The sequence below is a fragment of the Sphaerodactylus townsendi genome, linkage group LG02 (genome assembly GCF_021028975.2).
Source record: "Sphaerodactylus townsendi isolate TG3544 linkage group LG02, MPM_Stown_v2.3, whole genome shotgun sequence".
NCBI lineage: Eukaryota > Metazoa > Chordata > Lepidosauria > Squamata > Sphaerodactylidae > Sphaerodactylus > Sphaerodactylus townsendi.
The window spans coordinates 122,142,349-122,169,285 of record NC_059426.1 but is presented as its reverse complement, the minus strand read 5'-3'; the positions used below and the strand labels follow the sequence as shown (position 1 = coordinate 122,169,285).

Genomic DNA, 26,937 nt, shown 5'->3' with positions numbered 1-26,937 from the left:
CCTGAAACAGCATCCCTTTCAATGTTTAAACTGGGGACCTCACATTCTCCCTTTAAATCCATGTTGAAGGGGGTGGATTTAAAAGGAGAATCTGGGGAACTTTGGAGGGTGCCTGCTGTCAGGGGTGCAATTGTTAAGCTAGCAGCACCAAACTTTCAGAGTGTCTTTAGGAGACTCTCCTGATGATACCACCCAGGTTTGGTGAAGTTTGCTTGAGGGGGTCCAAAGTTATGGACCCTCAAAGGTGTAGCCCCCATCTCCTATTAGCTCCCATTGGAAACAATGGGGGATGGGGCACCCCTTTTGGGAGTCCATACCCTTGGACCCCCTGGACCAAACCTCACCAAACCTGGGTGGTATCATCAGGAGAGTCTCCTAAACAATTCCTGAAATTTTGGTGCTGCTAGCCTAAAAACTGCACCCCCTACAGGCCAAAAAAACCCACTAAAAATATTTAAAAAACCACAAATGGGGGGTGGAGCTTCAGACATTTAATGGGGGTTGAACCTGAGAACCCCCCCTTACCTACATCCTTGGAGTCAACTATACTCTGACTCAGATAAAGATGTTAGTAAATTTGAGGTGCAGTGGTCAAGAAAATTGTATGTATTAGAATATATGAGAATTATCATTCATTTTTATGTGCTGCCTTTATCAAAATCATTATTTTGTGAATTATCGAACATAGCGCTTTGATACAGGAGCATTTATAGTTCATTGAATGACTCTTATTGAACTTTCAAATGGTTTATGGGGGGAGGGGGAGAACAGGACTAGGTAGGCATTAGGATGCAGGCAACACATTCTACAGCAAAGAAAGTCCGGCATGTTGAATTCTGTGGCAGAGGAATGTAAAATCTACTAACATCTGTGAAACAGAGTATAGGTACTTCTGAACTGTAGAAAAGGAATAATTTATATGGATACCCTTATATTTCATAGTTATTAATGTTAATTGATCTAAACAAATGTTACCCCTGTTCAATTATCTCAACCACTTATGCAAATAAGAATCCTCACACTTATGCAAATAAGAATCCTCAGCATCAACTAATATACACTGAAAATACAGCATCAGTGTCTTTTTAGTATTCATGGGCTACTTTGTTCGTGTAAAGGATTTTTTCCATGTAGGACACTTTTCTGCTACTGACATATTCTTTTCTTGCAATCAGTTGCAAACACAATTAAAATGGTGGTTTCACTCAGTACTTAATATAGTGCTATATTCCACATTAAAAATTGGCAATTCTCATCTCTATAAACAAGAACCTACTATGTGTTAACTTGGAAGTAAGTTGCATTTATCCAAAGTTTCTGGTTTCCCCTGAAACTTTCTCTTTACATTTTGCTTTTTTGAATTTCAGTCACTTTGGTGCCTATAGTTTTTATATAGTGATGATGGCTACAACTTTCCAGAATTAATCTATAATTACCAGTTTTTCCCGCTGTGTATGTATGAATTACAGTTTTCCTCTGTGCTCATTATTTTTTCTATTTTTCATAATTATGCAATTACAATAATTAAGAAAAAGTTAAATTAATGATCAACTGCTTTGGCTGCAAAGAGAAAAACAGCCATTAAATCCCACATCTTCTAGGAATAAGAACAAATAATTAAAAACAGATTACAAAAGGCTGTAGCCATCATAGCCGAACAGGAAATAATTAATTAAACAGAGAATCAGAAACCGCTGTGAAAATGTTAAAAGCAACTGTTAAAGGAACAGTCACTGTGAGAAGTCTCAATAGCTTTTTTAATTGACAATGGACATGTTAGCACATGTTAGAAAGTCATCACAAATTAGACCTGAAAAAAGGAGGGAAAGTCTAGAATATAAGGTGTTGGCAATAAAATTACCTGAATTCTCATTTGTAAAAACAGAATGAAAGAATGATATCAATTTAATGAGAAAAAATAATCAATGATACGGGGAGAAGAAAGCTAATTGGTCAGTTTACCTGAATATTGCATGATCGATAGCTTCGGGATGGTCCTACACAATTGGACCCACCATCTGTCCTGGAAGACAGACAAACAATCAGCAACAGCTCAGAAAACATTAGAAATGCCACAGGTATATTTATTACATTAAATCCAATCAATCAATCAATCAATCAATCAATCAATCAACCAACCAATCAATCAATCAATCAATCATCATCATCTAAGCCTGTATCCTAGAAAGTAAGCATGACCAGAACGACATTTGAAATGCCACCCTAACCAATTTCTCTGATTAGCAGAGATAATATTTAGTTACTCAATTCAGCATTCCAAGAAAACCCACACTGGAGGCCTCAGCATAGACTTACCCACTACCAGATCTGCCATGGTCTATTAAAGGAGTAGAGGAAGCTAGGGCTAGGGCTGGGGCCATGGACCAGGAACTGAAGTGCATATTTGCCAGACCAAGGCCTCTCTCCTCCACTAAGGAAATGCTAAGACAGTGGTGGCGAACCTAAGGCACTCCAGATGTTCATGAACTACAATTCCCATCACGCCAATTGGCCATGCTGGCAGGGGCTGATGGGAATTGTAGTCCATGAACATCTGGAGTGCCATAGATTCACCACCACAGTGCTAGGAGATACTAATATGTCACCACAAGATCTGGGTCCCAGTACTCTTCATGAGTAGAGAAGCTGACTCAGAACCATAGGTACCTGTAGGAGGAAGGGTCAGCCTGCCAGGCCACTCCCCAGGCTACAAGGGAGAGCACCATGGCAGCCAGAAAAGTGGGAACAGGGTATAACCAGGCCCCTCCTCCTTCTATTGAATGAAGTCTTCTCAAGGCCCACCAGAGAAAAAGGGGAAGCTTAAGAGTACTACATGCCCAGACTCCATCTTTATGACAAAGGCATCTGACACCATTCTTGTTTCCTGATCCTTGGATTGCTTATGAACTCTGCCTTTGGAATATATGACCTGACCGTGGACAGACACCTTGGACTGCCCTCTGACTTTGCCTTTGGATTGTGTTATCAAACTCTGGACTGTGACCTAAGAACCCTTGCTGTCAGACCCTGTGGTTACTGAGACTTGCCTCCCACCTGGTGGCCAAAAAAGGAAGGAGAGCACTGACCTCTCTGATGTGACTCCAGGCTCTGGAACAGCTACTTGTCAGAGACAAGATGACAAGTCACACAAACTTTTATGGCTCTTCCTCTCCTCGGTTCCGTCCTGTCCCTGTTGTGTGAAAAATGGAATTTTCCCAGGATCTAAATCACAATCGTTTGTGGCTGGACAAATATAATTTTGTCTCCACCTTAAACATCTTTTGGGATTGTGACAGTGTACAAGTTTGATTAAATAATTTGGTCTATTAGAAGAAATGACAGCATTAGAAAAATAATATTGTTGTTAGGACTAGCTAATATTCATGAAACAGAAGATAACCTTTCCATTTTTTAGAAAACTTTTTATCAAGCTAAAAACAATTAAAGGAGGGAAATGTTCCTGTGGAATGCAACTGTGCAACTGCCACCTGGGATACCATCTATGATATCACTGTGGAAGAACAAGAAACTCCCCACCCCACCCCTTTTCTTTCCATTTTATTAACTTACCTAGCCCTTAATTTCTTTTTTTTTAATAACATGGCAACCAGCGGTTCTTAACTATAGTGGGATTGTTTAGTTTTGAGAAGGATGGATGCTTCTTCTCAGTACAGAAAAAAACATGCATCCTGTATTGCTTAAAAACAAAACCACAAAGGCAAAAACCTCAAAGAAATCCCCCAAGGCTGCAGTAATAGTGGAATCCTAAATAGAATTTCACCATTGGTCAAGGGTGCCATAACCAATTCTCTCAGTAAAGGACATAGCACAGGCAGCTTTAGATTGGGGCTGTGGAATATAACAAAATCTGGAAAACAGTATCAGCACCCAATTCAGGACTCGGGAGAAGTGATTACGAAATTTTGAGTCATTCAAGAGAGAAGTTTTTTTAAAAAAACAACAACATTGTGAGACATGAGACGAAAGGCAAAAGAAAACTGCCTGTTTATTAGTTTTCTGTTTGTTTACACAAGAGTCATCTGTTTCACCCATAACCCATAATCTCTCCTGGGTGCAGCTCTGCCTGTCCTAGCTGGCCCGAGGATTTTACTGGCACATGCTGTTAGCAAGATGATGTAGTGCTAACAATGCGCCAGCTGCGTTTATAGCTTCTGCTAACAGAGCAGTATCTGCATGAAACTGCCAGGGTTTTTTTTAAAAAAATAACAACACTCCAGTGCAGATCTATTTTTCTCCTGAGAGAGACTTGCATAAACACTTTAACAGGTCTGGTTCTAGGGGGGAAGCAAGAGGAGCGAGTTCCCTGGGCAGTGGGCAAAGAGGAGGCGGCTGCAGGAGGTGGGGAAGGCTCAATTGCCCAGAAGAGATTTCTCTTCCGCAGCATGCACATTCGTCCCCCTGATTAGGCTGCTGCTAGGAGGTGAGAGAGGCTCAAGTGCAGAGAAAAGATGGCTCATTCCGCAAAATGCTCAGCCGTTTCTCCCAGTTAGGCTGCTGCTAGGAAGTGGGAGAGGTTCAACTGCCCAGCAGAGATGGTTCATTCTGCAGCAAACATGCCCTGTTCCCCTGACTATATTCGGTCTCATCAAAAGATCCAAGTGTGGTCAGTAGTTATTATACAGGAATAGCGAGCTTCCACTGTAGAAAATATTCCTGAACGCACTTAGATTTTTGGTTGGGAAAATATTCCTGGCGGGGCAGTGGGTACCTTGCCACTGCTACCCTGCTGGGCCTGGAGCCAGCTCTCTACTGGTGTATCTAGGGGGAATGGGAGAGCCATTTGACCCAAGCGCCTTTCACCTGCTGCTTTTACTCCTCGCCCACAGCTTCTGCCTCCTACTTGCCCCCCGTCACTCACCTGCCACTTTTCCTCTTCATTTGAGCCTTCTGCTGCCCTCCCGCCTCCCACCTCCTGCTAATTCCCCTCGCTCACCCACCCCTTTTCCTCCGTGTCAGCAGTTTCTGCCACCCACTCTCCACCTGGCCTCCCCGCTCGCTCCTTTCTCCTCAACTGGAATTAACCATTCATAGAGGTCAGCATATTTTATTCCACCATTTAAAAGAGTTGTTGCTTATATATGATGATTATCTATACACACACACCTCACACACCACACACACACACATACATATGTATAGGTATAGGTATATAATATATGAAGGGATAATTTTGTACTCCCTCCCAATCAAAATTTGTAGGTCTAGGCCTGCTCTTTGAGTATGGAGTAGTGGTTAGGTTACAACACTGGACAAGAATCTGGGAAACCCAGATTTGGATCCCCACTCTGTCATACAAGCTTGCTGGTTGACCTTAGGCCTACCATATAGGCTGATATACCTCACATGTTCTCATGAAGATAAATGAAGGACAGGAGAAAAATGTAAACTGCTTTGAATCCTCATGGGAGAGGAAAGAGGGGTATAAATGAAATAAATAAGTACATTTTGTTGTTAAGTAAGGAAGGGCAGGTGGTATGGTAACTCATCAGATCTTAGAAGCTAAGGAGGGCAGTGGCGTATCTGGGGAGGGGACGACAGAGGGTGCATACGACCCAGATGTCACTTTGAAGAATCACATGGGGTTGCACTGGGGTGTTCCTCCACTCATCTTTGCCCCCGGGAGGCTCCTGTGCCACCAAGGAAGACTCTACAAACCACCTCTGCTTCTGATTTTCCTAGAAAGCTCTTGCTGGAGTTGCCATAAGTCTGCTGCAGCCAAACTCTTTAAACGTACACACACACTGCTTAGTAAGAATTGTTTGCATTTTCCGTGTTATTTTCCATCACTGATTCACTGGGCTCATTTAACAATCTGGAAGCGTTGTGGTATTGTAAAAAGCCTTGATAGACAAATGAACAAAAACAGTTAATCCTCTTCAACCAGCTTTTAAAGGAATTAAAAAGTACACAGCAGGCTGTACCTTCAAGGCAACAACCACAGTGCCCTTTTGTCAAATTTCCAGCTATGCATTCTGAAACACAGTAAACTGGGCCAGAAAAATGTCGACCCTCTTCACAATGAAACTGTTTTCAATGATGTAAATTCTTCAACTACAAGGGTTTTACAATGTAGGTCATGCAAATCATCTTTGCATAGTAAGTGCCCCAAATTAGCATTTATCTATAGACAAGGGAAACCTAATTCAGATAAAGCTTTACTGAGAGAATATCTTTTCTTACCATGTCTTTATAAAGTGCAGAATTAATACAAGCAGGGGACCCATAAGGAGTTGGGGGAGGCATCTAATTTTCCCACTATTTTCCTTCCTTGAAAGTCCATATTGCCTCTTGTTTTCCTCTTGTTTTCTCTTCTTCTCATCCACCTCCCAAGCTACATTTATCTGCCCCACCCCCAAATCTTCAGATTTCTCGCTGCCATGCTGAACAGGACTCAGTAGCACAGTGGGGAATCAGAAAGGACTTGCAAGGGACCCCTCAGTTTCTCCTGTGTCCCTCACCCCAGATTATTTCCTCTTTTTGTCCTATTGGCAGCTCCCATATCCTCATATTTCCTTGCTTCCTGTTATCCTTAAAACCCACTCACCAACTTGTTATCTTCCCCCCATCTTCAGCTATATTCCTTTTTATTTACTTAATTTGTACTCTATCTTGCTCTACTCACCATGGCTTGCATTATTCTCCTCTCCTCCATTTTATCCTCACAGCAACCCTATGAGGTAGGATAGGCTGAGAGTGTGTGACTGACATAAGGTCACTCAGAGCATTTAAAACTGAGTGTCCAGATCCTAATCTGAAATCCTAACCACTGCGCCTCACTGGCTTTCATAGTATGGCTGCTGTTGAAAAGTAGCAAGCTGCCGGACCTGCCATACAAATCAGGCCCTTATTAGGGCCAGGGCCAGTGGTAGTTGGTGAGCCTGGCCCCAATAAGTCCTCCCTCTAAGGCTAAAATAGCCTTAGAAAAGGTCCTGCCCTTTAAGTCAAGGCTTGAAGGCCAGCAATAATGCAGTGGTTGCCTAGCAATGGCCACTGGGAGCATTCATTTTTTAAAGCTACAGAACTGCTTCTATTATTGTTTTTTAGATTTTTGTTCTTTAGATTTCAGATTTTTCTACAAATCTGTTTTTTCTAGGTTGGTAGAAAGTCCATCTTGTCTGTTAATGTCTCCAGTCCAAGGGTTCAAGTATCCACGGATTAGACTATGTTGAGAATTAGATACATTGATTATTTCTTCAGCAATGGGGCAATGAGTAAGTGCAATCCCTATAGAACAGCGGGGCCAAAAACTGCTTTCCCTTATCATGGTAATATTTCAATTTAAGGGCATTGGCCTGAGAGAGAAAAAAACCCTCTTACCTTTGTGAGTAGCAATGCCGCTGCTGAACACTGACTCCTCCACCACATGTCCGGCTACAATCACTCCACTCTCCCCAGCTTCCCCAGAAGTCACTTTGCCTCTTCACTTTGTGAGCCTGTAAGAACAATTCAGTGGTATATATAACATTTCTGATCAAATGAAATATTCAAATTACAGGAGATCCAGGTGAACCTACCTCCCTTTCTTTTTTGTGATGCCCCCTATCTCTCTCTCTCTTAGAAGGTTACAGTGGTATAATTTAGTGGTATAATTAAAATACTTTTCTACATATCTTCCCCCAATAATTCAAGCACAGTTCAAGAGACATAAGACGCAGGTCCCTCTTCCTTCTACTGGTGGCCAGAGCTACTCATCCTTCCATACCATCCCTGTGGGGCCGCTGTTGCTAGACAAATCTAATTCTATTGCACATGCATGCTAGGAATTGCTCCTTATATTTTCTGTTGCTCCCAAATGGCCATGTATAACCCACAAGCCACAGTTTGGCCCCTCTAACTCTGTATATATACACAGGTATATACACAGGTACACAGGTACACAGGTATATATACTCACAGTATACATATGGTATATATACACAGTCTACATTGCTTAGGAAATAGCTGAACTATAGGTGCAATGTCAAGTATTATCAGACTAGCATGGCAACACAAAAGCAATAACCATAACTATCATGAAAGATATATCATTTTAGTACAAAACTGCTATAGGTACAGAACTGGGCGAGAAGCAGAATGCAGAAGAGGAACTATGTAGTATCTTCAAGGGATTCCAGTACTCACAATTTATTGTATGTGAGCTTATTATTTGGACTTGTGCTTTTCTAAGTATAGAGGAATCAGGCATAGATGGTGTTCTGTGTTTATCCATTTGCCAAGCATTCATCAAAGGTGACAGAGCTTGCTGGTACCATAACTAGTTCCAAGAATCTTCAGGGAAAGGATCTCAGATCCAGGTAGCAGGATCAGAGGCCAAACTACACTGTGTGTGTACAGCCCTACCCCCACCCCCAATCAGACAAATAATTTTCCAGGGCCATTTTGGGTTGGGGAATGGCACAGGGGGAATGCTGAAGTCTGCTCTTCTTTTCACCACAGCATCATTCTGAATCAAGACATTACAGGACTACAGAAATTAGTTCCTAGCAGCTGCTACTTGAAGGGAATGAGAGAAGTGTAGAGGGAAACACAGACTTAGTTGGTTAAAAAAATAACATGTACATTAACCTTGAAAAAGTTCTCTACTACTAGACTGTGTAGGATCATCTGTGTAGTATTATATTGGTCATTGTCCTAACATGTATAGCAACTCCTTACTCTCTAGTGGTAAAATTGTTTATGGCAAGTTACATTTCACAGGCAGCCAATATATTTGCATATCTACCAATATATATCCTGAGGGCAGTGTTAAAATCTATCTAAATAGATAGATCTATCTAAATAGATAGATCTATCTAAATCGAAATTTATAATTAAATTCTCAGCAAATATTGGTTGGTATCTACAAACGATTGCCCCAGAGGACATTGTTACATCAATGACTGTTATTAAAAGCTTAGTATTTGACCAAGGTTTATAGAACATGGGTATTGTTATGGTTCTTTTTTAAACTTCTGGATGAATCTTCTAATTGGATACCTGATACTATTTAAGCACTCAGCAACAGGACAATAGATGACCCTTTCAGCATTTGATAATTGCCTCCAGACATATGCCTGACTGACAGCAAAAAATCCAGCTTCAGTATTAAAACCCTTTTAAAAGGCTGGTTGTGATTCAAGGGATTATTGTTTATGACAAGCATGATTTCAAACACAAGAGCAGAATAAATACATACCATAAGGCACCTAATGAATGCCAGGCTTTCACTATCGTCAATTGTGCCAGCATTAGACAGTTTCATATCAAAACAAGAAGCCAAAATCGTACACACATACACAAATCTGAGTTTTTGATAGTAGTGACGCATCTATGAGTGTCATAAGCATGGGGTTTTTCATGAGGATACGAGTGCACCTTTGTGACGTGTTAGAATCTCTTGCCTGACCAATGGTTTGCACAGGGCTGGCCCATCTGCCTCAGGCAATAACTTAGAGGGCCAGCTGTGGAGGGGTACCTACCAGCCTTGTTGTGCCACTCCCATCCACAGCCTGTAAGGTACTCCTCCTGCCCAGTGGGTGGTTTGGGGAAGCCTGCTTTATTTCTTGCTCTCTCCCTCTCTCAGAATTCATCACAGGTAAATGGCTGAATTTAATACATATAAGAATCAAGCTGAAAGTCCATCTGATTTCAACAATGGTCATCTAAATGGCTACAGGAAACTGAGGTCACTTACACAATGGGTGCTTGCCCTGGCTTGAATGATACTGGTTTGTGTCCACCCCCCACTTCCCCAAAGTGTCAGGGTGCTTCTGTACACGTGGTTTTGGTGCAATGTTTTGGGAAACGTGCTGAGCATCATCCTCATGTTGGTGGCATCTCACTCCAAATAGCCAGACAATCTTTCCCAGCTGTTTCATGCAGATGTTAAACAATGTGGGGAGAAGATGGACTCCTGCAGTTCCTCATAGCATAAAAACCATGAGGTCAAGCAGTAATGCCTCAGCATTACCTTCTAAAATTGGTCAGCCAGATTGATTTGGAACCCCTAGAGCATGATATGCCTTGCTCTAAACCCAGTCAGTGACTCTAGAAGGTTATCAAATTTGATGGTATTAAAAGTTGTGAAAAGGTCTAAGAGAATCAGCAGGGAAGCACTTTCCCCATTAACTAGCCTAGCTAGGATGGTCAGTCACAGTGACTGTGTCCATTTCCAACCCACTCCATGCCTGAATCCAGATTCTCCATCTGTCAAAATAATTCTTTAAGTCCTTCTAGGGAAAATGTTGGCAAATCTTATAGCAGATGGGTACAGAGAGACACACGCTGAGTGCTTAGTGAAGCAACAAATTTAATATTGATTAAGATAGATGCAGATCGGATACACACTATCCTATCTTTAGGTGTAAATAAAATGCTCAAGGTGCACAGTACAGAATGAAATAATCATTTCTTGCAATCATTACAGTGAACTAAGGATTCATTGCCTCTGTGAGATTGCCTTTTCCACCATGAAAGCCTTTTACAAAGAGGCTATATATCTTTAACATATATAACCGCACAAGTTATCAAGAAAATGCACTTCTTCAAAATAGGATCCTTCATAGCAAAGGAAGATGAACTAGTGACAGTAGGAAACAGAAGACAGCAAAAGAATATAGAGCAGTGTACTAAACAACAGCTTGTTCACCTTCAAATGATGTAATATATATATATATATATATATATATATATATATGGGCTGGAGACAATGAAAGAAATGGTTATCTCATACCTCAATCTGGCTTGAGACTTAGGAGCTGAAAAAGAGACTGGGAATATGAAAGCTAGGTGGTACCTTCCTTGAAAAGTCAGGAAAAGGGTTGGACAAACTGAGATAATAAAATCACTTGGCATGGAGGGAGAAGGGCTTATTATTATGCTAGACCATTTTGGCTATCTGCAGGAAGGAACTCTCACACCTGAGATCCAAGTGATAGCCACCAATGCCACATGGAACAGACAAAGGGCTGATTGCCTGAACAAAGACACCAAGGTAATGAGAAGCTTTTAGAAAGTTTAAAGAACCTACCTTAGAACAAGACCAGCTAGGGTGGTACATAATGAAGGACAAAACAATTTTATGTTTACACCTTTATTTTGTAGTCCATGCTCAATCAGTTGCTGCGCTGAGAGCATGCACAGAGACATTTTATTTTTAATAAATTCTTTACTAATTTGAATGCTGGTAGTTGTTCTCCATATTACATAGATCTCCATCATTCAAACAAGCTATTTTAAATGAGTGTCAGGGAAAGAAAGCTTAAGTGGTAAATCACTATTTCCCCAAGAGTGTGTAAATGCAGTAAATCATCCCCATGGTAACTAGTTGCAGGTAGTGAGAGAGGCATAATGCCTTATAATGTCAGTGCAGGAAGGGAAGTTGTGAGCAGCGGCCCTCTTGGCAAGTAATTTCTAAAAGGGCCAATTGGTGCAGAAAAAATTAGAGAAACCCCTCTGAGGGTCAAGTAGACTGGGAAAGCAGAGTGGTGTTAGGTAGAAACTTGGACAACTGCTGGTGCTTAGACACCTCTAAGCTGGTGTTTAGAACAGAAAAGTGCTTGTGGGTCAATGGGGCCATTCCGTCACATCCTTCAAAATTCTTTTCAAAACTTTATTTTGCTTGCATTACCCAGAAGCTGTTCCTCAAAGTGACCCAACAAGGATTCCACCAGACTCTGCATTCCATTAAATCTCATTACAGTCATTCCTGTCTCCACCTCCAAATGTGTTTTCTGTTCATGACTTAGTGAGATATGTTCATGCACCATTGCAACAAATGCCCCTTTCTATAAATCGTGGTTCAACTCTGTGACCTTTCCTTCTCTTTAATCACTATATGATCTTCTCAGAAAACATTCACATATAAATTGTTGGGTGGGACACAAAGGTAGAATTAACAAGCACAACAGATCTTGTATAGAAAATGCTGGACAGCTCTGCCAGCAAAAGCAGTGCCATCACTTTAATCATGGAAAATTGCAAGTGTCTGTTTGTTAAGCTTGAGTGGTGGTGGGGGGAGGGTTTTCTCAAAAGTCCCACTAAATGCCTTCACACTGCACATAGCAAGTAAAACATTACAGAATTGGATACTCCAAATCATGTCAGAACAAAGCTGTAATATATCTCAAAAGATATTTGGTAGGCTGAGAACAGATTAAGAACATCAAACAATGTAGTATGCAATGATCACAATAAGGGGAAAATCAAGGCAAGACCATGTTGATTTCTATTCGGGTCCCATGCTCCCAGGGTCAAGAAAACGGATGGACATACTATACCAACTGCCAGATATGATTAATCAATACATCAGTGATCAATGTGAGGGTTTTAACATTGCAGTTCATACATACATGCAAAATGCAACACTGGCTGCGTCTATATATGAAAGGAAAAATTTGTGCCCTCTGCATAAGTAGCAGAATGCCAAGTAAGGTAGTATCGGCAGCCATATTTTTAATGGCATTTAAAATACAGGAATTCAGATGTAGCACAGTCTACTCTAGACACAGATTGACCATCTCAATATGAATTAATCATAGCTAAAATAGTCACCACGGTAGAAAAATAAACAGAAAGAAACCAAGGCCAGGATGCAACCTTCAACTAGTGATAATCTGTTACATTAGATCTTGTCATTCCTCTGAGAAACTCAGATTAATATTCATAAAAGTCCTCTTCCACTTTATCCTCACAACTACCCTGTGAAGTTGTGAAAAGGAATTGGCCCAAGTTTACCCAGTTAGCTTCATGGCAGGAAAGGAATTAAACCTAGATCCTCAAGGTCCTGGCCAACTCTCTTACCACTGCACAATTCAGTCAAAATTAAGAATTATGATGGACACCAGTTTCTACAGTAAACATGTGTTTAAATCACTTCCATGGGAATCAATGGGGCTTAATTTTGGCTAGGTCATGCTCATTCCTTCTCCCCAAGTGGCTATTTCATTCACTGCACTGTGATACTAGTAATAATAAAAACAGTAAGGCACTGTACTATAGTAAACACAGATTTTTTAAAAAGCCCTGTTTTCAGGGTTACAACTAAATAGACACATAAGGAAAATATTTCGCTTCACATTTGAAGCCAAATCAATCTGAGCCCTGACACCATTGGAGACTGCCCAAGAGTCCTTTGTAGACTAATAAGAACTCCATAAAAGATGGGGGAGTCACAAACATTACTAATACATAACCTATCAGCAAAGACATATGCATGCCTAGACTGGCTCCCATCTATGGCACACCTATTTTTATTTCTACTTGTACGTTACCACTACCATTTTTTATCATGTTCAAGTTGATAGGGCCCATTTCCAGACATTCTGACTTCAAAATTGTGATGTCATCACATAAACATGATCCTAGCCAGCTTATACAGCTTATACAGATAACATGTACCTCTTGGAACGTATATTTTCATTGTAGAAAAACCATAAATATCTCTTTTTCTCTATCTGCCTTTTCCTATACTCTTAACATCCCATCAACATTATACATTATTTATACGAACTTTTCATGTTTTATGTATGAGATCAGGCTTTACTCCAAAGGATAATTCAGAATAATAAAGAACAGAAGGGAAAACAGGGGAAAGGGTTAAACATCAAAATTGGGATTAAGTGTTGGTACACAGGGTGCGCAACTTACAGCACCCGACAAGGAACACCATTTTATTTTCTGTTTTAATCTAAGCTACACAGTGAACAGAATTCTGTAATAGAGCCCCCTATGTTTCAGATTATAATCATACAATTGAATGTTCTCCCATAATATAAACTTGCTTCACAAAAAACCTTTCCCCTGGAGTAGGACTCTCCCTCTCCCCCAAGCACACATGAAGCTGCCTTATATGGGTTTTTACCATCGGTTCATGAAGATCAACACTGTTTATTCAGACTGCCTGTTATCCAGGATCTTAGGTTAAGATGTTTCATATCACATATTACCCAAGAATTTTAACAGGAGAGGCTTAGGATTGAACCTATCACCTTCTGCATGCCAAAGAAATGCTCTATCACTGAGCAATGGTCCCTCCTGTACTCACAATCTACTTATGGTCTGAAGTGGTACAGTCCTGCAAGAGCTGCCATGGATGATTCCCCTATTTTTTCATTCCTTTGACAACCACATACCAAACCCCAAATACATACCAAAATCCACAGTTAACATTTGCCTCCGCTAATTAAAACAGTGTGTGCTATTCAATCAGTTCTCATTTAATCATCTGGTTTTTGCCAATTATTTGATCAACTAACTGGTTATGTTAAGTAATGCTTGTAGATTCTAGCTGATACTCTGGCTGACAGAAGCAAAAGTGATCTCTCCCTCTCTCTCTGCTCTATTTTATTGGCAGACTAAGTAGCTGTACAAAGGAACTGTTCTTATCATTTAAAGGAAAGCTTTGAAGAAGAAGTGGGGTATTCAGGATTTCAAAATGGCATCATTTTAAAAAAACTATTACATAAAATGTGTTTTAAGACAGCATGACTACTGCCTGAAAAAATTCCTTTCTTTTTGAAGTTACTGGAAGACCTCCCACTGAGCTTCAATGAGCCAGATTCAGGCAAATCATGTGACTAATTAATTCCCACTCATTATACTCTTGTCTGAAACCACCAGACTTTCCACAACAGCTGAGGCTGTCAAAACAGAAAAGGTTATTGTCTGCAAGTGTAACAGCATTCATGTACTACATTTTCTAGCTATATCTGTGTTTTTCAGTTATATCTCACCTTTCTAGCTGAAACTCAAGGCAGATGACAAAATATAAAAAGAGTGAAATCAGACAGTACACATGAGTACACATCCAATGGACAACACAATAGGAATGGGATTACAAAGCAGTGGTTCTCAACCTTCCTAATGCCGTGACCCTTTAATACAGTTCCTCATGTTGTGGTGACCCCCAACCCTAACATTTATCCATTTTACAGATGGAGAACACTGATGCAGAGAATCTTAGGCGATCCCTGTGAAAGGGTTGTTCAACCCCCAAAGGGGTTGTGATCCACAGGTTGAGAACCACTGCATGACATGCTATAACCAATGCAGAAAACAGATTGCAAAGTAGAAGACAAGGCAGCAAAACCAAAAGAACACATACAAGAAATAGTGCAACAGACTACAGTCAAAATCCCTTTATAAAGTCACCTTCCAGAACCATTCCATTATAGTACAGCACTATTTCCTTCATAAAAATGTTCTCTGGCACTTAGTCTGGCACTTTCTGCCGAATGAGAGGAGAGTAGAAGTCCTCTTGACCTCCTCAGGTAGGCCATTCCACAAAGTTGGGCAGCAACAGAGAAAGTTCAAGCATGAGCAGTGGTTTTTACTTTTTGCGGCGTGACATATGCAGAAGGCTTTGCTCAGATTTTTTTATTTATTTATTTCTTGGATTTAATATACCGCCCTATCCCCGAAGGGCTCAGGGCGGTGAAGAATATAAATATAACATATAAAACTTATATACAATCTAAAACAGTTCTAAAACAATGTCCCACGAAACCCATATACAACTCTCCCCAGAAAAATAACAATGGGTCCCGATGGTATTAGGACCCCTGGAAGCAGAGGGTGGGGGGGCAGAGGCACCGTCAGCGGTTGGCCTCTCCAAAGGCCCGGTGGAACAACTCGGTTATGCAGGCCCTGCAGAACTCTCCAAGGTCCCGCAGGGCCTGAACAGCTGGTGGTAGAGTGTTCCACCAGGCCAGCGCCAGAGCCGTAAAGGCCCTGGCCCAAGTGGAGGCCAGCCGCGTCATTGAGGGGCCAGGGATCTCCAGTAGATTGGCCTCTGCTGATCGCAGAGGTCGAGCTGGGACATATGGGGAGTATCTTGCGGTCCCGAAGATACGAGGGTCCCAGGCCGCCGTGAAGGCCTTAAAGGTCAACACCCACACCTCGAAGATGCTTCGAAATTCAACCGGTAACCAGTGCAGGCGGCGCAACACAGGGGAAATATGTTCTCGAAAGGCGCCCCCTGTGAGCAGACGAGCCGCCGCATGTTGGACCAGTTTCAGTTTCCAGATCAGACGCAAGGGAAGGCCCGCGTAGAGCGAGTTACAATAGTCTAACCTGGAGGTGACCGTTGCATGGATCACAGTGGCTAGGTCAGCGTTGGAGAGGAAGGGAGCCAGCCGACGGGCCTGTCGAAGGTGGAAAAACGCAACCCGGGTTATATGGGCCACCTGGGTCTCCATTGAAAGAGACGAATCCAGGTGGATCCCCAGGCTGCGGACGGAGGAGGTCGGCGCCAATGTGACCCCCTCCCACACCGATGGCTGAAAATCCCCAATCTCTCCACCCTGACCAAGCCAAAGGATCTCCATCTTTGATGGATTCAGTTTTAACCTGCTCTGTTGTAACCAACCAGCGACCGCCTCCAAACAATGCTGTAGAGCTGCAGGGGCGGCGACGGCTCCCCTCTCCATCAACAGAATGAGCTGAGTGTCATCAGAATACTGATGGCAGATCAGCCCAAAGCTCCGCACCAACTGAGCAAGGGGTCGCATGTAGATGTTAAATAACAATGGGGACAACAATGCCCCCTGAGGCACACCGCAATGAAGCGGGCACCTCTGGGAGGCTTTGTCCCCACACCACACTTGCTGACTCCACCCCCAGAGGAATGAGACAATCCACTGAAGGACAGTGCCCCGGACCCCGGAAGCGGCCAGGCGGTGGGTCAAAAGGTCGTGATCGACCACATCAAATGCTGCGGTGAGATCTAACATCACCAACAGCGCCGATCCACCTCGGTCTAGTTGCATACGGAGCGTATCTGTGACAGCGACAAGGACCGTCTCCGTCCCATGCCCAGCATGGAAGCCGGACTGGAAGGGGTCGAAAGCCGATGTGTCATCCAGGAAGCCCTGAAGCTGCTCCAACACCACTCTCTCAATTACCTTCCCCAGAAACGAAAGATTCGAGACTGGGCGGTAATTGGCCAGATCTCCAGGATCTAACGATGGTCTTTTCAAGAGTGGGCAGACCACTGCCTCCTTCAACCTATCTGGAAAGGCTAATTGCTCAAGGGAGTCATTGATGATTTTCAACAGGTGGGATTAGTAGCTCACTCCCAGCAAGGTTTAATCAGCCAGGAAGAGACGCGGATCCAGAAGGAACCCGATAATGAGACTCAACAGCAGCCAGAGGACAGATCCAGAGGACAGGTAGTAGGTCTAACAGCAGCCAGATTCGCAAAGCATTGCAGGGGACGCAATCCTGCAGATATGGGAATCCAGGGCCATGGAGAGTATTGCACTTGTTAAAAGAGTACCTTGAACTGAACTCGATAACTGATCACTAATGAACTGAGTGACTGCAGAATAAGTATAATATGAAAACTTTGCCTAGATCCTGATAATAACTGAGCAAAGGCTTTTGTACCAGCTGCAATTTCCAAGTTAACTTTAACCAACATCCCAGGCTGTTTTTTTAATTAGAAAATACCATGCTTATATATTTTCTCCATGGGGAAAAATAGCAGGTTAGGGTTAGGTGAGGATTAGGAAAGCACTGCAACATGGCCCCAATCCAAATCACATGCTTTCCCCACACCAGGGACTGCTTTCAGACTTCTTAAAAAGCCATAGATTGTCCTGGTCACATTCTGTGGAGCCTTAAATTTTCCCCACTGGAAGCAAACTTTCCATTTAAAAATATAGCCTCAGTTACACCAGTTTGTGTACATGATACATTGGTAACATATTTGTATTTTATTTTGTTATTCTATGTGACCTATTCCACATTATATTCTAATCCAAGTCTGTTCTCACTATTGTTCTCCTTCTGTTCATCAGAGCTGGACATATTGTGGTAGCTTATGGGAAAAACCTCCACCTGAGACCCCATGCTGACTTAGGTAAAAGCCTAGGTGTAATACTGGACTGAATTATTTCTGCAGAGGCAAGTCAGTGCAACTGCAAAAATGTTTACTTCCACTATCATTTATCAGAGAAGATGGTTGACTACCTTGACTTGGCCAATTTGGCTACATGGAGCCATGTCACAGTAACTTTAAGATTAGACTACTATTTGGATTTTGGTATGTGGTTGTCAAAGGAATTTAAAAATAAGGAATCATCCTTGATAGCTCTTGCAGGACTGTACCACTTCAGACCATAAGTAGATTGTAAATACAATAGAGGAGGGACCATAGCTCAGTGATAGAGCATTTCTTTGGCATGCAGAAGGTGCTAGGTTCAATCCCAAGCCTCTCCTGTTAAAACTCTTGGGTAATATGTGATATGAAACATCTTAACCTAAGATCCTGGATAACACGGGCAGTCTGAATAAATAGTGTTGATCTTCATGAACAGGTGGTAAAATCCATAAGACAGCTTCATGTGTGTCTGGGGGAGAGGTCCCTCTGAAGATGCCAGCCACAGATGCAGGTGAAACGTAAAGAGAACTGGTGGAACACGGCCACACAACCCAGAAAACCCACAACATCATAAGGTCAGAATTATCTACTCTGACTGGCAGCTGTTCTCCAGAGTCTCAGGTAGAGGTTTTTCCCATAAGCTACCACAATATGTCCAGCTCTGAATCCCATCAAAAGCAGGGAACACAATGTCCACCAAAACCTTTATCTTTTCCAGCAGCATCACCTTTTCCAGCAGCATGTTTTGTCAGAATTTGTATACCTTTAGTCATTTAACCACAGCAACCACCATGAATCCTCTACAAGCTACCTTTGCACTCTGATCTTACCCACAATCCTTTAAAAAGCCATTCATGAGATTACTTACTGCTGACTCACTGTGGGGCTTCACTGTTAGCATAAGCAATAGGACCAAAAATGTCATCATGTCCTGCAAGAGTAAAATAGATAAAATTACTTTTCACTGAAATCTATAGATTATGCAAAAAAGTCATTATAAGAAAACATGAAAATCACAAACACAGGTAAAATCTTATATAATAAAAATATATCACAAGCAATAGAACAATAAAATGGCACTGCTACAACCAGTGAAGTTCCCAGTTGTGTAAATTCCTAGACATGTTCACAATGGACAATCATTGCCATCTTTTGTAGACTGGATAAATATGCTATTATTTTGTTTCACCTGCAATTAACTGGTCTCCAATAACAATTCAGTTCTAAGTTGAGTTGTGTAATGTATACAGACACATAGGCACTTTCGGCAGTAGAATGAGGGTTAGTCTGGAACTCTATATGATTGGCTGAGAGAACTGCACAGCATTCTATAGCCAGAGGACAGGGAGTTCTGAGAAAGAACTGAATTGATAGCCAGAGTTGATGGCTGTTCTGTTGTAGCTCCATTCTCTGGTAGCTGAGGGCCAGATCAAAGTGAGCTGTGTTTCTCTGATTATGTGCCAGGGAGGACAGATTTCAGTTAGGGAATCTGTGCCAAGGTCCTGGAGTTAACCATAACACAGTAACACTGATTAATCATACTGGTGGCTTGACAGTTTTCTCTGAGGAAAACCCCATTCAGATATGGAGCAGGGAAGCTCCTCAGTGGTGGCGGGGATTATACAGAGAGTGGACTGGAGCTTCCTGAGAGATAGCCGCCATCCTTCCATGAGGGGCACCGTGTGAAAGAGACAGTCTTGTGGAGAGACTGTGTTAGAGATAGTGTTCAAGGAACTGTAAATTATACTTACCTGAGGCTACAAATTAAGATTTTTTTTTAAACGGCTGGAAAACCAAACAGGACACTTTAACACCTAAATGGGAGTATTAAATTTTTCTTGTCTATAATTAAAGTGACTGTATGTATGGAAGTTCATCAGACTGAAAACATCTGGCACCTCTGGCCTCTCATCTCCAAGAAGACTGATAAGAGCTTGCTGGTGAGCATGACTTTTCCCCTTTTGGTTCCTTCCTCCCCAGCCGCTCCGCTGAAGAAAGGGCTTATACCAGCCAGGGTCTGTAAACAGCTTTTGACGTTTATTTGCAGCAGTTTAAAACAACAAAGAACGAAGTCAAATAAAATCAATCCCTTTTAGTATACTGAGTAAACTTTCCCAAAAACTCTGGCAGGGCAGAAAAGCCCTCCTTACTACTGAAGCATCCACCAGCTTCCTTCCACTGAACAGCATTCTCCTTTAAAAAATGCCACTGAACAGCACTCTCCTTTAAAAAATCCTGATTATGAAGGCACATGTGGATAAACAGTCCACAACTGTGAAAATGCACAGGAAGGACAGACATGCTGAAGAACTGTGCCTTAGCTGTTTCCAATACTTGTTGCTGGACTGTCAAAAAATTAAGAGTAAGCTACAGGTAAGCATATGGAAAAGCCCCAAGAGATACATTTATCCTAAATATTTCCTGTTTTAGATACCTTGAGAAATCAAGGAAATGAAATACCTTGAATTCTCAAAGGTGTATCCAATTTCCTGTATGCACCTTTGTCATCCCAAACTGCAAATATGAATTAATTTAAACAGCAAGCAGTGGCTAACATCTTTCCCCGGGGCTCCACTGGCATCTTATAGGCCGATGGGAAGCCGCTGTAGTGGCCCGCGTGGAATCCGCCTATGTGACTTTTCCACATTATATTCTAATCCTATTCTGTTCTCACTATTGTTCTCCTTCTATTAATCAAAGCTGGACATATTGTGGTAGCTTATGGGAAAACCCTCTACCTGAGACTCTGGAGAATGGCTGCCAGTCAGAGAACACAATTCTGACTTTAGGATGTTGTGGTTTCTCTGGGTTGTGTGGTTGTGTTCCAGCAGTATTTTCTCCTGATGTTTCACCTGCATCTGTGGCTCTGAGGATCCTCTGAAGATGCCAGTCACAGATGCAGGTAAAATATCAAGAGAAAAGACTGAGTGGAGGTAAATGAGTCAACTTTACAGTACACCAGAGGCCTCTAGGTTTGGCATCTAATTTCCTAGGAAGTAAAAACTAGGCTGGTGAAGATTTGAAATAAATTTGCTAGTTTCTGTAATCCTTTGTGGCCACAGTTTGAATGGCAAGGGGACAGTAAATGATATCTGACATGGTGTGGTGCTGAGCTGAGCTCAGATTGCAGAAATAATAGATAACAGAAGATGATAATTGTTCTCAAAAGAATGCCAGCACAAATTTGCTTTCTCTTTCAGCTTTCTTTTTGGCACAGTGAAGTCACCAGCAAAGGGAGAAAAGAGGACATGTTCTGTTTTGTCTGCCATTCCAAACTGAAAGTTCTCTGGTTAATCTGACATTTTCTTATCTATACTATCCTCTGAATGTGGCTTAGTGCCATTTCCGAACATGAAGTAGAATCTAGATATGCTAAATCTTTGGATAAAATACACAAGTCCAATTCCAATCCAGATGTTTCAGGTATTTTAATTTTTTTTCAAATGTTACAATCAAGCATACTGGGAGCCTTCCACTGGGAATGTACTAACTGCATATAAGAGGAGCAATTGTTACCCACATACTTCCCAATATGTGTAGTCACCTTGTTGTGTGAACAGAGGCAAAACATGTATTTACCATGTGGTATACAGTCTCTGTACATGTAAACTGAAAAACTCAGTAGTTAGCTTGCATACAACACCAAAGCAATATAATTTGCCCCTTTTTATAGAATACTGCAACCACATGTATTAGATGATTGTGGGTAATGTGCAACCCTGTTATACACAGGCTCCCAGCACAGGTGACTGTAGCATCTCTAAATGACCAAGCAGATGTACACATTCTGTACAGTTAAAAAACCAAAACAGTTACGCACATTAATTATTCCCTCAGATTTCTTCAACTGTCCCATGGAAGGGTAGGCTACACCCAAACAGCCATGTATAATTGAAACATCTGGTGCTAATGCCTTAGAATAATAAACCTGAAGCACTAACTTCTAAATCCTGATTACATGAATTACATGAACCCTCAGAATGGCAGGTTTTGAAAATCTTGTCTTTCCTTAATAAACCTGGAATATAATATCTGCAACATGACTGTAATGGCTGTTGTGGATTTTCCAGGCTGTGTGGCCATGGTCTGGTAGATTTTGCTCCAAACATTTCACCTGTATCTATAGCTGGCATCTTCAGAGGCATGTCACAGTAAGATGGTGCCATAGAGAGAAATCAATCTTACTATGACATGCCTCTGAAGATGCAAGCCATCGATGAAGGCAAAACATTAGGAGCAAAAACTATTGGATCACAGCCACACAGCCCAGAAAACCCCAACAGCCAGTTGATTCCAGCTGTGAAAGCCTTCAACAGTGACTGCAATGATTTGAAAACATAGTTAATTTAGTTAAATATCAATGTCCACAGCAGTACTGGATTAACAGTAAATATTAATTCCAAACTCTCAGCAGAGATGTCAGATAGTATTTAAAATAAAAACAATTATACCTGAGGCAGGACAGCTATTGAGCCAGAAGCTTAAATGAGGGAGAGCTGAAAACTAGGCCTTCTTAGTCCCTTGGATGCTGCTAGCATAGCTACAAGTCAGGAAATTTCACAGCTATTGCAAAATATCTTTGGGTGTTTGGTTTTGAGCAACTTCTTATATCTGGGCACAGCTGTATGTGAAGAGAGGGTAGGGGAAAGTGGGAATTATTTATTTCTCTGTACCACCATAGGAAAAAAAAATATGTAAAACACTTTATAAACTACAAGCATACACATATGGGTCAAATTCAAACAGCACAAAAAAGATGTCTGTGGGACATCTTAAAAAAGGGTAACTGCTTCTTTTCACTCCTCACACCCAAAATAAAACATTTAAAGGACGACTTTGGGCCTTTCCCCACTTACCTTAAGCCCCGCGCTACTTGAGGAGAGTAGAGCGGGGTCCCCCAGCACTCCCCACGAGAGGGGCAGCCACAGCACAGCCGCCCCGACGCTGCCGCTGTCGCACCCCCTTGGCGCGCGGCATCCCTGGTGCTCTTGCCTTTTGATGACCCCGCACAGAGCGCGGGGTTGTGGGGATGCCTGGGCGCGCACCAGGGATGCTGCGCGCTGAGAGCAGTGCGCAGCATGGGGGGATAGGGGAGAGTGGGGAAACGCCCTTTAAAAAAGGCGGCTTCTTGGGTGCTTTCGAGACAGCAAAGGTGTCAGAGAGGAAAAGAGGCTGTTCCCCACCTGACTGTTTTGTTCTCTGGTCAGTTTCACCCTCAGCTTGCACCTGACATTTTGTGTGCAACTGAAGGGAGTCTCCCTGCCATCATTTGCTGAAGGTTGCCCCAGGACATTTGCTCTGCAGACCCCGATCCTGGGCACCTTTTCAGTCCCCAAAGTACAGGGTTGTACTCAGCTGGTCCTGCCAATTCTAGAAATATGTAGTTTCCCTTTTTTAGAAAAAAATTTGAGGAGCTCTCTTCAAAGATGTGCAGACAAGCATAAGAGAACCTTAGCCACTTGGAGAACTCCCATTGAAAAGCATTGGGACTGTGGAGGACAGGTCTACTGCCGAGAAGCTTTTGATGGTCTGATAATAACAAAATAACTGTTATCTAAAATACAATTTACTCTGCAAATAATCAACTCTTTTTTTCACAGCAGCAACCTGGATGGCCCAGGCTAGCCTGATCTTGTCAAATCTCAGAAACTAAGCTGGGTTCATGAGTATTTGAGTGGAAGACCGCCAAGGAATACCAGGGTCACTGTGCAGAGGAAGGCAATGGCAAACCATCTGTGTTAATTTCTCGCTTTGAAAATCCTGCTGAGTTGCCATAAATTGGCTACGACTTGACAGCACTTTACACTCACATCTAAAACACAGAATTCATTTCCCCAATGAATATATACAGTGATCTGATAGCAGTTTTCCATACAAGATCACCGGTGTCTTTATGAGGAGTAGACAACTGTATTTGCTAGCTGTACATCACAGAAACACACACATGTGGGTGTTTTCATTTAAGAGGATACTTGATGCAATTCATAAAACATTTTATTATCAAACAAAATTAGCAGTAATCATCAAGAAACCAAACCACGTTCCTTTTATCAGCTAGTCTGTTGATCTGAACCAGGAGATGAAGAGGAAACAGCAACACGTGGAGAGTTTTTTAAAATCACTCACTCACCACCTATCCAAATAACACAACTGGGACTTATTTGTTGACATTACACATTTAAATAAACTAGGGCTGCAACATTTAGAACAGCAACACCCAGTGGCTCGGGACCCACATGTGGCCCTTTGACATTCTAAAAACATCCTAGATTCTAGAAAAGAAAGCTTTTTCTAGCTTTTCTTCTTCTTTTTAGGATTGTAACTGCACAGTCATAATTGATGACCTTGTCCTTGATGCTATGTACACAAAATTTGTAAACTATTTTAGTTCAAGAAACAACTATCGCTTCAGTGTTCAGAGAGTCTTGTTGCTATCACATCCCATTTGTGCTGCTAAAATGTGTCCCAGTGTGCTCTCTGGGCATTTATATCCAGTCTGATCTTCATTACATACTAAAATGACAACACAAGTACAGTGGCCTGGCAAGATGCCCTCTTGCAGAAAGGCACAATCCTAACCCCTTGTTCACAAACCAGCATCCCTGTGCCAATTGCCTTATAGATCTTCCAGGACACAGTCTAGAGTGCTTAGGGACTACAGAAAGCACTCAATATATGATATAATTTATTTAAAGGATCTAGTTTCCCTTCCGTGTACTGTTCTAAAAAAAAGCACACTTTGCAACATTTTCATGCATCTGCTTTTCCCATCACCTTGGGGTCAACACCAGCTAGGCAAATTTCCCCCCAGCTAGGCAAATATCCAACAGATGCAGAGCCACATCTCCAATGCTGAAGACTAACTACACTAGTTGCATGTCAGCATATTGTGCTGCTAATAAAGAGGTACAGCCTCTTTCAAGAAAAAGATAGCAGTAATTCTTAAATAACTCAAACAGTGTAGGCATTAGAGTTACTAGGGAGGTAAGGTACAAGTAGTTCTCTGTGCAAACACCATGTCATTACTGACCTGTGGGTTGACGCGACATCATGAAGTTTTATTAAAGTTTTATTTATAGCCATTGCCTTCCCCAGACATCTATAATTTATACCCAGCAAGCTGGGTACTCATTTTACCAACCTCAAAAGGATGGAAAACTCAGTCCACCTTGAGCTGGCTACCTGAAACCAATTTCCATTAAGATCGAACTTAGGTCCAGAGTAGAACATTGCCTAGAGTACTTCAGAGTGGGGAGACCAGGATTGAAATCCATATTTAGTCATAAAAATCATTGGATGACCTTGATCAGATAAAATCGAGAGGGGGAAATCACATATACCACCCCTCAATTCCTCCAGCAATGGCGGAATAAAAATGTGACAGTGTCAGTCTCGCTGGACCTTGTATAAGACATGTTGATACTCATTTGAAGAAGACTTTCTTTGCTGGTCTGTTGACTTGTTAGTAACTGCAACTGCCATGAAGCAAAAGGCAGAGATAAACCTGCTCCTACCCCTACACAACTTTCTGTTGATACTGTTCACCGATCAAGCGTGCATGTAGGTGAGCTCAACGGAATCTGTAAGCTGGTTTATATGAGCATTTTACCTTTGCCTTCTTCATGGCTTAAACAAATCAGTTTATGGAAACAAGTTGGATGGATGATGCTACCCATCATAAACTGAGTTAAGCTGCATCTAACTAAGCCAAGTCAGTGCCACTCAAGAACAACTCCGGATTTTCAAGTGATGATAGAATCTGAATTAAGCACTCCTGTTGTTCTCTTAAGGCACCCAGGCATACACATTCAACCAAAAGAACATTTATGGAGACCAGCATAGAAACTAGTTGAATTACTGATGTAATCATCCCATGATTTGGGGTTACTTTTCCTCATCAGTATCCTTCTCATACAAAATCTGCTAATGCAAAGACAGATAGTTCAAGCTAATAACTTAAAACCACATCAAATAACATTATACCTCGGATTACATTTAAATTCTGAAATGAGCAGAGCGCCAAACAAGTTAACATTTATTTATGATAAGAGATTTCCTTCTCCACACCTTGCAGTAAATCAAATAACTGCAATTATAAGGCTTCACTCAACACTGTGCTTTCTTTCCCACTCATTTTCAAACTTTATCAGGCTGATTTAAGCACATACACCCATAGTTAAAAACAGAGTTCCTTCAGAAGCAAAGGCACTTAGATATGTGGACTATGAAAGGCAAAGACCAAACAGCCCGTAATACAAAACTAAGATTTACCTGACCCATGTGCCTGTTTGCAGATGACAGCAAGAAGCAGCAAAACCACCCTGGAGCTCCACTTAAATGTCCAGACTTCCAGTTGAATCAGTGACTGTAACACCGCCCCCCCACCCCTTTTCTGTTTGGTTACTAATCCTTACTGCACAGGAAAGGGAGAGTTGGATTTCATTTAACCCCTTCTGATACAAAGGTTCCTCCACAGATTTCCTGTTTTGCTTTTTGAAAGCCAGAATTGTAACCATGCACACATGGAAGAACCAGGTTTTGAAATATTTCCAGTTCTTTAGCATGAGCCTCTTTTAAAAACACAATCAGTTGCTGAGAGCTATTAGGGTGGGGTTGTTCTTAACCAAGTTTTATTTTAGCCACAGGCTGCACATCAAAAGGCATGTAGGAGAGACAAACAGTTGGAACCATCTATAATTGCAGCCATTGTTTCTAGTGTCCATGAAAGTCCCCAAGTCTAAATAATCACTGTTTTTAAAAACCACATTTCCTTTGTCTACACCAAAGTCCTTATCCAAACTCACCCCTCCCACACTTTGAAGCTGGGAACATAAACAATCCCAAATCTTGTTCATGGTTAGATCCATCTGTGCAATGAAGTGATTCAAACCTTGGGACCCAGCAATGCAGTAGTCTGGAGAATACGCAGAGACAAATCTAAAACAGCAATAGACCAACCAGTGTTTGAGGAATTCCTTCCTATTTTAATTCATATTTTACAATTAAAATCCCTGTGCACAAAACAGCTAGGAAATAAATTACGCTGTTCACACACA

General features: G+C 41.7%; 1 protein-coding gene across 3 annotated transcripts in view; it reads right to left on the bottom strand.

Annotated features, from left to right (window-relative positions):
* The window catches only part of PAPLN (papilin, proteoglycan like sulfated glycoprotein), a 72,393-nt gene extending 46,136 nt beyond the window's left edge, over positions 1–26,257 (bottom strand). For 2 of the 3 annotated variants that reach the window (XM_048484434.1, XM_048484436.1), the window contains exons 1-4: positions 26,153–26,257; positions 18,750–18,812; positions 7,339–7,454; positions 1,963–2,023 (exon numbers count right to left, since the gene is read on the bottom strand). In XM_048484434.1, coding sequence (XP_048340391.1) covers positions 1,963–2,023; positions 7,339–7,454; positions 18,750–18,812; positions 26,153–26,161 — 249 coding nt within the window. In that variant the 5' untranslated portion in view covers positions 26,162–26,257. Of the gene's footprint in view, positions 1–1,962; positions 2,024–7,338; positions 7,455–18,749; positions 18,813–22,332; positions 22,503–26,152 lie in introns of all 3 variants that reach the window. The other variant, XM_048484435.1, reaches the window with a different exon arrangement.
* Between the last annotated feature and the right edge of the window lie 680 nt (positions 26,258–26,937).